This window comes from Drosophila navojoa, chromosome 5 (assembly GCF_054131105.1).
Source record: "Drosophila navojoa isolate 15081-1374.11 chromosome 5, UAZ_NAV_1.0, whole genome shotgun sequence".
NCBI classification, from domain to species: Eukaryota; Metazoa; Arthropoda; class Insecta; order Diptera; family Drosophilidae; genus Drosophila; species Drosophila navojoa.
In genome coordinates, this window is record NC_142893.1 from 17,647,435 (window position 1) to 17,662,603 (window position 15,169).

The 15,169-nt window shown below is 34.6% G+C and overlaps 1 protein-coding gene across 1 annotated transcript; it reads right to left on the reverse strand.

Moving 5' to 3' along the window:
• Positions 1-2,139: 2,139 nt before the first annotated feature.
• CSN7 (COP9 signalosome subunit 7) lies at positions 2,140-14,552 on the reverse strand. Its single transcript, XM_030389877.2, has 5 exons — positions 14,262-14,552; positions 13,953-14,205; positions 2,711-2,931; positions 2,486-2,645; positions 2,140-2,401 (listed from the first exon to the last, which is right to left on the reverse strand). The coding sequence occupies exons 1-5, from the start codon at positions 14,445-14,447 to the stop codon at positions 2,379-2,381; spliced, it is 843 nt and encodes a 280-aa protein (XP_030245737.1). The 5' UTR covers positions 14,448-14,552; the 3' UTR covers positions 2,140-2,378.
• Positions 14,553-15,169: the final 617 nt, after the last annotated feature.

Genomic DNA, 15,169 nt, shown 5'->3' on the forward strand with positions numbered 1-15,169 from the left:
GAGCTAATCTTGGCCGCAAATCCCAGTTAAATAATTATTTAAGTTTCAGTCTGGCAACATTGTTCGACTCTGCAACAGCATAAAATTCAATTAGGTAATGGCTGCTCAGCAGCCTTACCTGTCTGACTGACACCTGCCAGAGGGCTGGAGCTTGCTACTCAATGTGTGTGTGTGCGTGTGTGTGTGTGAGTGCGTGTGCGGCTGTCTACATATGTGTATTCAGATTATCTGTAACCCCTCTGGATGCAAAACGTGCACGTACCACAGCTTCCCACGATAATTTTTGCAATTTCCTTTAAGCAAAATTATTCAGTTCTCAAAAAGCTGAAGCTGACAGCATCTGAATGTTCAGTATTTCTTCTACTGTAGTAGTTCTTCTGCTGATGTATTTAATTTTTACAATTTTTATGAGGTACGTAAACTTTTTAAAACCAAGCTTACATTAAAATGTTCTATTCATATTCTATATAATATAGTGTGGATATTGATAGAGAAAAAACCCTTTTTGCAATCATTTTATAAAAATTAATTAATATAATATAAAAAAAATATATATATTAGAAACTTAAGCTTTTCTTAAATTAAATATATATATATATATATATATATATATATATATATATATATATATATATATATATATATATATATATATATATATTTAATTTAAGAAATATATATATTTATAAATAATAAATAATATATATATATTATTAAATACTTTAATCAAAAGGAAAAAATCAAACGAAGCTAATGTTGCAAAAAGAATTACCTATTTATGCATAACCGACCCGAACAACTGAATTTATGCATATGTATATACTATATATGTATTTTATCAATTGAATATCATATTTTTGTTTATTTTAATTTTTGTAGCTTAATATGATTCTAGTTTTGTTATTGGTCATGTTTATGACTGCTATATAAATAAATGCAATTCTATTTATAGCTTCAACATGAGTCACAAATTTAACTTTTCGGTGTTATCGAACACTAATTGAAATATTCCTAACGACGTCGCAAAAAATTGGTGTAATAAAAATCATTTAATATAATAATATTTAGAAAGTGCATCTCAACTCATTTAGAGGAGTTCTTATTTCAACTTGCTTATACTGAATTTTTAAAAATATAATAATCATTATTATTATGAATTATTGCAAATGCTAAAAAATATAATTAATAATTAATATTAATAATCATTTTAAAAACGCATCAAGTTAATTGGCTTTTATTTTTATTCCCTGTAAATGTTGATAAAAGGAATTCGGTTTAAATCAATTCGAGTAGCAGTCTTAACTCGAATTATGGCCCCCACCCTATTCGCTTCACTTTTCACAAAGAGACGCAGGATTCTGCTTAACAGGATGGTCTTTCAGTGAAGATAACATCAAATGGGATAGCATTTCACTCTAAAACGGCTATATATTATTAAATTCTTTTGTTAAGTCCACGCACAAATAATTTGAAAGGAAAGCAAGCATTAATTAAATTTAAATAATTTTATAACTAAATTATAAATAGGAAATTGATCAAAAACATAAATCTAAACGTGTAAATGAATATGTATGTCATATTCTGTTAGGCTAAACAATATTCTTCAATGAAAATAATTCCCGAAATATATTTCATGAAATATGTTTTGTCTGAGCAATAAATGAGAATAATCAACGACCAGCATCAGCCATTAGCGCTATTAATCATTTCATTACCCTGAAATATTATAGTAATTGCAATAAAATGTAATACATCTAGATATATGAGTGCGTTGCATGCATTGTCTGCTTCCTTTACAGCGGCGTTGGCCTATTAGGCCCCAAATTAAATGTTTCGCACACCATTTTGATGGATTCACGTCAATTATGCGGCCGAGGCTGTGCTGCCATGTCCAATATGTTCTCTGTTCATGCGCCTCGTTGGCTGCTCTTCCAATTAGCCACGAATCACTGATGTGTGCCACTTTATGCGGTGCGTGCGGCTTAGATTCGTGTGTGGAGCGAATCGTTGATCGAAATGAAGTGTTCTAATATGGGCAGGAGCACAAAAACAAATAACATTGAATAATCACACACACACACGTGCATTTATCAAAAAAAAAAGAGAAAACAACAAAAACAAGTTACAATATTCCAGCTATTTCATTTGCGATTTCACGAACTTTGTTTTTATTTTTATGTGTTATTTATTTAGCGATAATTTTAATGACTAATAAATGGGTTTCAGAACGTTTGTAGAGTGCTGTTGCTGCTGCTGCTGCTGCCGAAGTCTTTAGGTGAGTTGCATTTGCCATTCCATGCCGGACGTGTCAGTGATCAACTACCGCGCGGCGCTGCGTTGGGCCTGGGCAGTTTGCTGGGCACGCGGCCGGCCTGCACTCACTTGCTGAACTTGAGACCAACTGAAAGAGTAAATTTCAAACAATTAATATACACATATACATATATAGTATATGTATGTATATCATTCGGTTGCCAACACTCACCGGCACTGCTTCGTGGATTCTTCATTTTGGAGGGCTTCTTGCGCACCTCCGACTGGCTCATGCCGCTGCTGCCGCTGGTGCCCGGGCCGTGTGTGTCGACTTGCATGCTCTCGTCGCTGTCGGAGGCCTGGCTCTTGAGCACCTTCTTCAAATTGATGAGCTGCGCAAATGGAGCGGTTTGTTTAGCACAGAGCGGCCAATAATCGTCGAGTGCAGTTCACTTACCTCCTGCTCAATGCGGTCCCTGTTATACAGACGCTTGGCCTTCTCGCCATTCGCATACTTAATCTGCATGTCAATGCAGTTCGACACGCTATCACAGGAATTGACCCACGCCTGCAACGTTTCCACTATTTTGCCAGTGTAGCCGGGCGGTATGTCACGCCCCTGGGCGTAGTCCACCTCCAGAATGCGTGTGTTCTGAAACAGTTTGCCATGTATGATGTCTGTGCGAGAGAGAGAGAGAGAGAGAGAGAGAGAGATGGGGGTAGAGGTTCATTATTATAAAGAGCTTCCAAACTGCCGCAAGAACAACTCATCAGATTAGCAGCAAAGTCGTTAAGAAACTACACTTAACTTTCGGCCAGGAGCTGCCTGCTTAAATACTCATGCAAATTATTTATAGCCTGCTGGCCGGCAGCCCAGATGAAATGTGTGCTCAACGTACATCACCCGCCCGAATGGCAGCCGGCGGCAGAGCTCGGACTTAAATGCCAGAGTCCAATAAATAAGTGGACTCAAGTGTCGCCTGCAGCCGGCTCAAAGGATCAACAGCAAAGAGGAGAGCAGAGCTGAGCAACTAACTAGCACATTCATCGTTCGGTCTCGAGTGGAAAGTTGCAATTCGTTTGGCCTTGTGGAACTTGTTACATTTGAATTACGCTTGGCCTTCGAGTCTGATTTTGGCTGAAAGTGATTTTGTATGTCATTCGTTGGCTTCTTAGTGCGGTGCCGTAGGCAGAGCAGAGTACTCCCCAGAGTTGGCTGAGCAAGTGTAAATCACATTTATCATTTAGATTGCAAGTCTGAAGTGCATTTCAAGTTCTTGGTGATTATGCTACTAAATCTCACAGCAGCCAATGGCCACGTTTACCATTCGACACACAGCATCCTGCAAATGAATTCTGTGCATCCCTTGACCTCATTTTACCCCTCATCGATAGCTCATTCAATTACATTAAATGAAGAGTCAGACTCTACAATAAACTGTTAGCGATTTTAGCTTATCCAAATCATTATTTAAGCTCTCATAATCAACCTTTCAGCGGCTTCACTATATCCCTCTATTGATGAAATATCCATTAAAATGATTTGAAAACCCGCACGAAAGCTCTAATTGGGTGTAATCGACTGAGCGATACCTTGATAAAATTTATAAAATTTTATAAAATAAGATAAATACATAAAATAAAGGAAAAATAATAATAAAATTAATATAAAAAAATAAAATAAATACATAAAAAATAAAAATAATAAATCAAATAAACTTAAAAAAATTTATACAAGTAATATTAAAAAAATAAAATAAGATAAATACATAAAATAAAGGAAAAATAATAATAAATTTAATATAAAAAATAAAATAAATACATAAAAAATAAAAATAATAATAAATATTAAAAAAAAAACAAGAGCAAAATAAAATAAAAAAATACTAACAATAAATTAAATAAATATATAAAATAATTTAAAAATAATAATAAATATGTTAAAAAAAGTTTCTAAGCTTAGAGCTTTTTGTTTCGCGATTTTATTTAATAACATTTGATTTACTTAACGTATGCAAATTAAACTTACAGCATATCATCTATATATTCTATTAGGTATGTATATGTCATTTCAAAAAAAGTTCAAACTCTTTAACACATTGCATATGTATATTTGCAACTGAACTTTAGCTTTAAGAATAAGTAAAAATTCTTTGCTAAATTGATTCAGTTTTCTCTAATATTATATACACTATGGGCTCTGCCATGTATGTTTCTGTTTAACGTGGTTAGGGTAAATTTCCCATTTTCTATTGTCTTAGGGTATAAAAAAGCAGACAAACCCATCTAATCCATCTGACAATATCAATAATAATAATATTATACTCGCACAAGCCAAAATCCTAAAGCTACTGACGAGGGCTGAAGTTCCAAAGGGTCGATACAATTCTCGTTTGTTTATTTGTTCAGCACTCGAATGTTTAACTTTTATTTTAGAATTGTGTTTCTGTTTTATTTTTTTCAGCTGCAGCGAGATCATAGCCGAGAGCTTATGCGATTAGCTTTCTGTGTTTGGCCAGCAGCTACTCAATTAACAAAATCCCATCGAAAACTATGAGCTAGAGCGCAATTGAAAATGAAATAACGATTATTGTTGGCCGTAATTAGTTTGGATTCGCTGGAAGCCTCTAGGGCGCTCAAAACTGGATAACAAACGGATTAGTTTCAATTTTCGATTGGACAGCATTCCCAGAAGGGGTCAGGGCGTTGCATAAGCAGGGACTGACAGGAGCGCGACCATAACGAATGGGCCAGCACGATAGCCAGTTGTAAGTCTGAAACTTTTCGCCACGGCCAAGGCAACCCATTAAAGCCCACTCCCACGACACTCCCACTCTAACGGTATCTCTGGCCAGGACACAAGCACAAGTTAAGACCTTGAACGTGCGACTTATACTCATACGACCAACTTTGGTCATAAATACGTGGATGGGGTGAGGGGGGAGGAAGAAAGAAAACTGCAAAATAGTCGCCAAAGCTGCGATTCAGTTAGTGACTCGCCTCAGGCATTTCCTTTAATTAGCCGGGGCGCAGGCATTTTGATTGAATTTCGGGCCAGCCTAGATGCCCGACAACAACAATGAATTGAGGGGGATAAAGAATATGCTGTTAAGGCGCTTCAACAGCCAGTGGGCGTGGCCAGCACAAGTGTAAAATTTTGCGGTATTTTTGGCGTTGACATGTGTCTGGCTTTTGCGGCCCACACAAATGTATCCAAGTGTGTGCATGTATGTGTGTGTGTGTGTGTTTTGAGCGAATGTTCATGAGGCTGGAAACTCAACGGCAAAACAATCAATCATGCTTTTTGTGCACGGCGCACCCGCCAAGGCGTGCCGCAAATTGTGCCAAAAAACTGCGGGACTCCTGCTGAAGCTGAAGCTGACTGCGAATGTCTGATGTTTGCTGTCTGCTAGGCTTTTCAGTCTCTCTGTGTGTGTGTGTGCGTGTTGCCGCAATGTATATTAAAATTGTTAAAGCATGCTTGCCAACGCGCGCACTCGCACGAACAGAGGCGAAATAAAAATATATATTCGCAAACAAACAAGAATTTCCAACATGCCAAAGAGATTATTTAATTTCCTGATTGCGTTTTCAGGAACTTGCACTGCAATACTTATTTCATTTTATTTGATTTCAACGTGCTGACATTTGAAGTGGAAATTAAGATTCAGTCGGCAGCGATTTGTGCAAAGAAATAGTTTTACAACTTTAAGAAATCGAGTGATTTTTATTTAGTTGGGTTCCATGAGGTTATACGAAATATATTTCTTAATTCTACATCAAAGTAAACTCAACGTCCAGCTCTCTTAATTACAAAACAAATTTGATAAGCGTCAGCTTATTAGCTGAAGTGTTGGCCAAGTGTTTGCATCAGTTTTCATTAATTTAATTTGCTTTAGATTTTTGCGATATTCCTTAGCCTTTGTTGAATACCGAGAACGCAATTACTTCAAGGACAATTTCGCCCCTGCTGTGTGCTAAATGGAGCGACACATCTAAATGGCCAGTCAAAGCAATGTAAAGCCGATCATAATGGAAAGTTTTGCATACACCTGTCGCTGACAGATTTAGCGAAAGCTGGCAGCATCTTTTTTTTTGTCCTTTGCAGCGCAAAATAAAATGAAAACTTATTAATTGAAAATTCAGCACACCGAAAGTATGCGACAGACAGGACGAGGGACAGCGGCAGGGGATGAGACGGCAGCAACTTGCGCCATCAATATAAACTCGAGCAGGCAACTATTGGAAACTTTTCACCTAAAACTGACAAAGTGCCGGGGAAGCTGCTGCTGGCCAAAAGTTTCGCGGCCTGACTTACACAACAATGTGCCGCAGACACCCAAAAAATATGCGTTGCAGGCGCAAAGTAATCAAAAACATCTGCACAGCCAGCATGTGAGCGGGCGTTGGCCGGGCGGTGCGGGCGGTGCGGGCGTGGCCGTGGTCTGCTCATATACTCTTGTCAGGCCAGACCGCAGCAATAGGAACTTTAGCTAAATGCACCACATGCAAACCCCCAAAAGGAGGCCAAAGTCTGAGCGGGGAGAGCAACGGCTCAGCCCAAGTCAAAGGCTCAGCGCCGGAGCGCATTATGCATCATTGCAGCTCTGGCATGACAGAAATTAAAGCGCACACTCTGAGGCAGCTCGCAATCGTAGGGAAAGAACACATATAGTCAACTGGTAGTTGCCCTACCCTACAGCATTTTTATTCAATAATTGTAAATTTTAAAATAAAATAATTGTCTATGAATATAAAATTGTATTATTAAACTTAAAATACTTGTCTATGAATATTAAAAAAAATATATATAATAAAAGGAATTAATAAATAATAATAATATAAAAATAGTAGTAGTATAATAAAATTAAATTGAAGAATTAAATAAAAATTTGCCAAGGCTGTTTACAAATTTTATAAAAAATGTTTAGGGGAAATAAAAATGATATACAATAAATTGAAAAAAAAAAAAACAATTATATTCTAATTCTAAATAATTTTCAAAAAATTTACATTATACAAACAATTTAAAAACAATAAATAAATAAAAAATAAATAAAATAAAGATAAATAAATAAAATTAAAAAAAAATAAATAAAAATAAAAATAAATAATTAAAATAAAAATAAATAAATAAAATAAAAAAATAAAAATAAATAAATAAAATAAAAATAAATAAATATGTTTAAAGTTTTATGTAAATTCGCCAAGGTTTTTAAAAGAAGTATATTAAAATCTTAAAATTATATTTTATTTCTCAACAATTTGCAAAACAATATATAAAATAAAATATATTTTTTTTAATTGCTAAGCTTATTTAAAAAATTTGATAGAAACTATTTAAAAGAAGCAAAAAATACATACATAGTTTTAAAAGAACATAAGAATTATATTTATTTGCCAACAATTTAGACACATCTTAAGTCCAGCTCAGCTCTTCCCAATCTATCATTATTAAGCTCGAAATTACAGGGTATAGCTTTAAAAAGAAACGAAACATTTACACCACAAATACACTTGATGTGATGTGAGTTGTACTATTTATTTAAAGCGCTGCTGTTGTCTCTATTTATTTTTACAGTCGCAGCTGTTGATTTTTTATTTGAATATGCAATTTTTTCCACACAAGCAACAGCAAAGCGAGCTAACAACATGAAATAGAGCAACAGCAGCAACAGCAACAGCAACAAGGAGCTTTGCTTGCCCCAGAAATGCATGCAACTGACAACGGAGCATGTTGATGAGGGTTTAGAGTGTTACACACAAACTGAGTTTGCACCTGGGCAACCTGATGAGATCTGGAAGGACGCTGAAAACTTTAATTGCTTGCAAATTAACAAAATATGAAAAAGAATCAGGTGAGCTCAACTGAAAAGAATTGGATGAAATAATTTAAGAGCTCTAAACATGCTTAAAATTTAATTCATAATTTATTTCACCATCAATAAAGCAATTTGGGCAGAATTGAAGTTGCCAACAGCCTAATCTTGGCATTCAATTTGCATGGGGCAATTCCTAGAAATACTTTATATAGAAATAATCATGTTTTGCTTTTCATTTTCATTGTTCGTTTCGCTGGAAATTCAACTGAAAATATGCTAAGCCATTCATATTGTCATATCTAAGATGAATTTGATAAATAACCAACATTATTCGAACTGCCAAATTTATTTAGAGAAATTAAATGGAAGGGATCAAAATTGTTTACGTTCTGAAAAGCTAAGGAAAAACATGATTGTTGGAAAATTGCTTTTCTTTCTCATGCTGGCAGTTTAATTGCAGTTAATTGTTAAAATGAATTTCAGATGAAATGGATTTTAGAATCCAGTTTAATTTATAGCCAACTAAACTTGATTCTCCTTCTGCCTTAAATCACTTAATTTTCCCTTGGCCTCAGCTCAGCAGAATATATGCCCATTATCAATGCAAACAAGACAATTGCCAGATCCACTTTACCCACACTACAACTAACTGAACCACTCAGCCACTGAGCCACTCCACCATTCAGCTTAGCGAATTTCAATTATAAAATGCATTTAATTAACGATAGCACCTGGGGACACACGAGCCCCAACCTGGTGTCCCATTCCCATTCCCATTCCTATTCATATTCTTTTTGTCAGCGCTGTCGAGACAAATGATGCTCTAATGGGCCCCCATGAAACGTGAGGCAGACCGAGGAGCAAACATTAACGACGCAGGCACACAGGCCAAGCGGATGTCTATTGCAAACAACAGGATTCGTGTCCTGCGGTGCTCTATGGCTGCCTAATGGCAGCTTATGTCCACTTCAGCCTGTTTAGGCCCCAGTCCCTTACATCACAGCATCACAGCAGAGCCAGCCCCACCCCCACACCCACACCCACACACATCTCCCCATCCTGTCAAGGCCTGTCCATGTGATTTTAGATTACGGTGCCTAATAGTATGCAATGCTTTTTAGGTGTCTGAGTTGTCGCCCTCCTTGACGACTCAATGATGCCTATCATAACATAAATCTTCGCAGTTGCTGCTGTACGAGATTTCCCCAGTTTGGGCTTTGAAAAGCAATTAAACAGCTACTTCACCTGGACGTCTTAGATTTATGAGCATAGAAGACTCGACGTCCTCCCCCCACCCTCGCCCAAGGCACTCAGTTGTCATTTTATTTGCTTTGCTGATTACCTCAATAATGGAAGCGGGGCTTTTATTCGAATGCTATTTATTATATGCATACCCTGTAACCAAGTGGGTGTGTAAGCAATGTCATATGCAATCAGGCTAATGGCATGTCAAGAATATATATTTAGAAAGAGAATGAGGAGAGCAAAAATGATTTCTCTTGATGTTTACTATCTACATACTTATTTGGTATATAATTAAATTTTTAGGCTGAAGGCGAGAGAGATATTTATATTGAATATTTAAAATATTTCTTGTGAATTAATGAAAAGAAATTAAGCGCAGAATTAACATTTTTAATGTATTATCATAAATAAATATGACATGAGTTGACAATTTTACTTTTAATTTAGAGTTTCTAAAAAATTAAATCAAAGAATAATGTACGTGTATAAAATTATTCCGTCTACAGTCTATAGTTTATACTGTCTATAGTTTTAAAAGGAAATAGTTTAATATTTAAATAGGATATAAATTTATATTCAAAATTTAGTGTGTAGATGCCTAACCTATATTTTAATATAAGAAATTCAAAAGATAATTGTTTAAATATCCTAAGCAAATACAAATAATTTGATGTATATACATACAAATATTTAACAAAAAATTAATTAAACGCATTTTATTTTTAATGTACTTTTTAATATACTTAAATAATATATTATTATTGTTATTTTAAAAAAATATATATTTTAAAAATAATATTTAAAAAATATCAAACTTAATTAATTTGTAAAAAATAAAATATTATATTAGATGTTCGTCAATTATATATTTCTATTTTTTTTTTTTAATTTTTAAATATTTTATTGTTTTTTTTTTTGTTTTTTAAATATAATAATATTTTAAAAATATCAACAGATTTAATTTAATTTGTAAAAAAATATGATATTATATTAGATGTTCGTCAATTATATATTACTATTCAAATATAAAATACTCAACAGTTAATAATATTATATATGTATTTTCATTTAATATGAAAGATATATTTATTAGACATTCACAAAATATATATTCTATATAGTATTTTTCAGTTGATCACTCAGCATTCTTGGCTGCTTTGCATGTAAATCTTATTTAATGGCCCGTTTTAAGGCATTGAGTTGTTTGCATTTGTAGCAATTTACAGTTTGTTGCCAAATTAAACAAGAGCGCAAAGAGAGAGAGAAAAAAATGATTAGAATTCTGTGTGCGTGTGTGTGTGAGTGTGAGTGTGGCTATCAGTTTATTTTCGCGCTACAATTGAGGGCAATTTTTTGTTTCTAATCCGCGCCACAGCAAGGAAAGCCACACAAAGCTGAAGAATATTAGAACTAGCTGCGGCTCGGTTGGGCAGTTGCCAGCCAAAGCTATTTGCGCGGAGGAGAGTCAACAGCTAGCAGCTGGAAATTCCGGACGAGTTTTCTAATCAATGCAGCAGCAATTGCTAAAAATTGTTTTGGGGCTTAGCCCCAGAACGTGTTTAACTTCTGGCTTTGGCCGGCTGCACACAACAGAAATGTAAATTCACTGCGATGCTCAAATAGTTGGTTAGCATTCTGCACAGGCCGGGCCAAAAATTAATTAAAAATAGCGGCACTCGCTGTCGAGGGCAACAATGAAGCGAGAGAGAAAGACAAACACCAAAAAATGTTGTAAGCCAAGTGAACTATGTAGTTGCAACAATTGCTGCATGAAGTGAGCCACAAAATTCGCAAAGCCCCGAACTGGCCTCGAGAATGCGCAAATGCATTTAAATTTCTTAAGAGCCAATTAGAGTACTCATGCTGACAACTAAAACACATTGTAATGGATTAAAGTGCACAAAGGAACAAAGTACAAGGGAACTTAACTCATTTGCCAAGGCAATTGCTGCAATTACTGCTCCTGCTGCTGCTCCTGCTGCTGATATGTAGAGCCAATTTGGTGGCTTACACAGTTTGCACTCCAAGTGCAATAATTGTTTATATTTTTTGCAAATGAAAACTAAAACAATATAAACGAAAAGTTGAGCGCAAACTTGATGAATTTATATTTGAAGAGCAGAGAGTGTAAATACAAAAGTCAGCTTTGCTCTGGCCATGGGGTGTGAGAACAGGAAATACTTTGCAACGCAGAGCTACACACATATGTATATATAATAGACAGACACACACTTGGCTGCACCTTGAGCTGAAATATTGAAAATTACTTATTGAATAACTTATGATCTAAATGCTTTTTATGAAACAAACTTGAAGAGTAGAGTCATAGACATTCAGATGTGTATATCAATCGAAGAGTTGCACTTCAAAATTTTATGCAATTGTAGACAAAAGGAAAAGTCTAGCAGAAAACTCTTGAGAAATGAGATGAGCTAGTAAAAAAATCATAAACTTGTTCAACGTATTATAATAAAATAATCCAGCCAAGTTTTCGGTCTCTGCCTTTAAAGATTTTGGCTAAGTTGTGCTCATTCGGAGAAACAGATGGTAAGGAATACTTAGACATTATGGGGTCTGACATAACTACTTCTATATTTTACATACATTTCAATAAAAATGTATGGTTCAGTAACCATTATGTTCTATATTCATATTTTAAAAAATTTATTTCAAATTTGTAACTATTATAATATTTATATATTATTATATGGATCTATATCTTATAATAATAAATCATTAAACTCATTTATATAGAAGATACTTAAATCATTTTAATGGATTAATTTATAGATAAAATTTAATTTAATAAATATGAATCGAAAATCATTTAAAGTTTATCTATAGAGTTTGAAAAGTAGAAATAAGTTATAAACTAGGCATCAACTTCATTTGATGATTTAACAAATTTACAGAAAGACTATATTGGATTAAAAACTTATACAAACGTATTAATTTAACATGAAAAATCTCAACCAAACTATAATATTCCAAAGTAGAACAAAAAACTTTGCTTATTTTATTAAAGTTACTTTCGCACATTGAGCTTTACAATAAGGGTAAAAAAAAAAAAGAATCAAATTTCATCATTTACCAAATTTCACACAAAAACATTTCAGTTGAAAAGAAAAATCATTATGACAGGGCTCATTGGCAGCTGTCGACGTGGCAGCTTTAAGAAGCAACTGGTGCGACTCTCTGCTCTTTTTTCACCTTTTTTGTTTTGTGAAACAAAACAAATTTTGTCTGGTTTTTCGACAAGGACCCACGTCATTTAATGAATTCGGCCAAAACACGCGCCATGGCCGGCCCATTGTTATTATGTCGAGCAGGGACGTCCGCTGGGCGGGCTAATCAAGTGCACTGCCTTGGCAGGAGCGAGAAACATGACACGAGTTTATTTACAGTTCGTTCCAGCTGTTACCAGGCAGGCAGTCCAACAATTCGTCAGTCAGTCGAAATATTTGGAGTATTAGCCCTCATGCCATTGACTGACGCTTAGATACCTATTCAGCTGTTGCTGATAATTCAAACGTGGCTTAAAAATAATAGTAACAATACTTCAATGACGTTTACTTAGCAGGCTATAAGTACAATTAGTCAAAATATAATGAGTCCCTGAGTAGCTAAAGAGATGGCGAAACGATTTAGCGCTCCATTAGCTAAAACACAAATTTAGATTTTCGATTGCATGCAGAAATGTGAAACATGTATAAACGCAGGAAACTCATCTCCTGCTCAATGAGTAAACTTTTTGTGGGTGGCACTATTTGGATAAAGTTTTTTAATTACAGCTCAAAGTTTTACGAAGCGAAGATTAAATACTCAAGCACACTTAAGGCATAATAAATTATAATAGTAATTGGAATTTTTTTTTGGTTTTGTTCAGGAAAAATGTTGAACTTTGAAAATAGATTTATGATGAATTAAATTGACTTAAAAAAGTGTACAGACATTGTCTAGTCGAATGCTACAGGTCGATAGTCTATGGTGGGCGGAATACTGTGAGACTCATTGCTTGCAAATAATGCGAGTGATCGAATTTATTCTAAGACTTGTCAAAAACCAAATAATTCGTTTAATTGTGAGTCAGGAATGCTGGCAAAGGTTTTTTTGAAAAAACATTTCAATGTCTTACAATTTTGTTTTAAAAATGCTTTTAATAAGTTAATGGCTTTTTTAAATGAGACATTTACGGGAGCAAAGTATATAAACATATATGATCGATTTAATTTCTGCTTAGATCTAAAATATTCTTTAATATATATTAGCTTTGCCAAAGTCTTTAATATTTAAAGAATATTTACATATATAGATCATATGGTCTCTGCTTGTATCTGCCCTTATTTATAAAATGTCTCATTTTCATAATGTTACCATAAAATATAATATTCATTTTATGTCATAATCGTAATATATGTCATAATATAAAATATTATAATTTATAATATAAATATGTCTATATACATATAAAAATTACGTTGATAGATTTTTAATTCAAATTTACTAATTTGTTTACTTTTTATATTATAAATAATTATATATTTGTATCACTTTTTTTCCTAATATTTATGTAATATTTATATACTCTACATTAATATTTTTTAATTTACTTTCTTTTTCACTTGAACTCACCTGCATATATAGCCTCTATAATGATATCCTCCAGGTGACGTACATTGTCGATCTCCAGTTCATTTAGCAAGATGGCATATGGAATGCTCTTGGATTTAATGGCCAGAGAGACGATAGTCAGGTGCTGCAGCTTCTTCTGCATGGCCGGTGTCAGCTCTATGTAGTCCTGTTGCTGAGCTCGGAACTGTTTGTAGGTGCCGTAGGCGAACAGATTTAGGGTGTTGTAGTACTTGGCGTGGGGTCCATCTTTAAGCTACAATTAGTTGCAAATATTAACTGCAAATGCGACGAGTATTAACCATTAAATACCTCAGCTACATTCGGCTCCGCTAGCAGCTCACCAAATACAAAGACATTCGGGGCGTCCAGCACTTGCTTTATGACGTCCAGCAGAGCGGCGCCGGTGGCGTTCTTTGCCTGCAGGCAGAACTGCTGCAAGATTGTTTCCTTGTTGTTGCTGGGCTCCTCATTGTCGAGCAGCATATCTTGTGCCATTTTCAAGTTGGCTTGGTTTTCTTTGCAATTTAGTTTTTATTATTTCAGCTACTCGGCTAATGCTTGTTCGACTTAATTGTGTATCGATAATGACAACAGCACACGAAATACACATCAGACTATCGATATTCGTGCGTAAGCACACAGTGTAAAACAGCTGATTGCTGCTCACGCGCAAAAGCTGGCTGCTACAGCAGTTGTAGCACTTGCGCGCGTATTAAAAGATTTAAATTTAATAATGAGAATCAAGACTTTGTTCTTATTCTATAGTAAAAATAAACTATTATCTGTCAATTTTATTAATATAATAATAATTTCAATAAAAAGCAAATATATTTATATAGTATACAAGTAAATTTAAATAAAACATGTAAGCGTAATTGAAAATATAATCCGCTCTTAAACGAAAGTATTTACTGGGGGTGTAGTAATAGTAGGCTATAAGGTATATTATACCCCCATGGCACAGTTCACACTATTACTTAATGCACACGGTCCCAATTTGGTTACTTAATATTCGCATTCACTTTTTTTTCTTTTTTTTTTTTTGCTTTCGGCCGAATCACTCGTTTATTGTTTTAAGACCTTTTAATCCAATATTGTTTGCCTTTCAAAACACTTTTCACGCTTGCACATCCATTTGCTCATCTGACACACACGCACACATAAAAGGGCCTCATGTCCTTGGGGAGCGGTTGTTAAAATGCCGGTAGCCACATAAA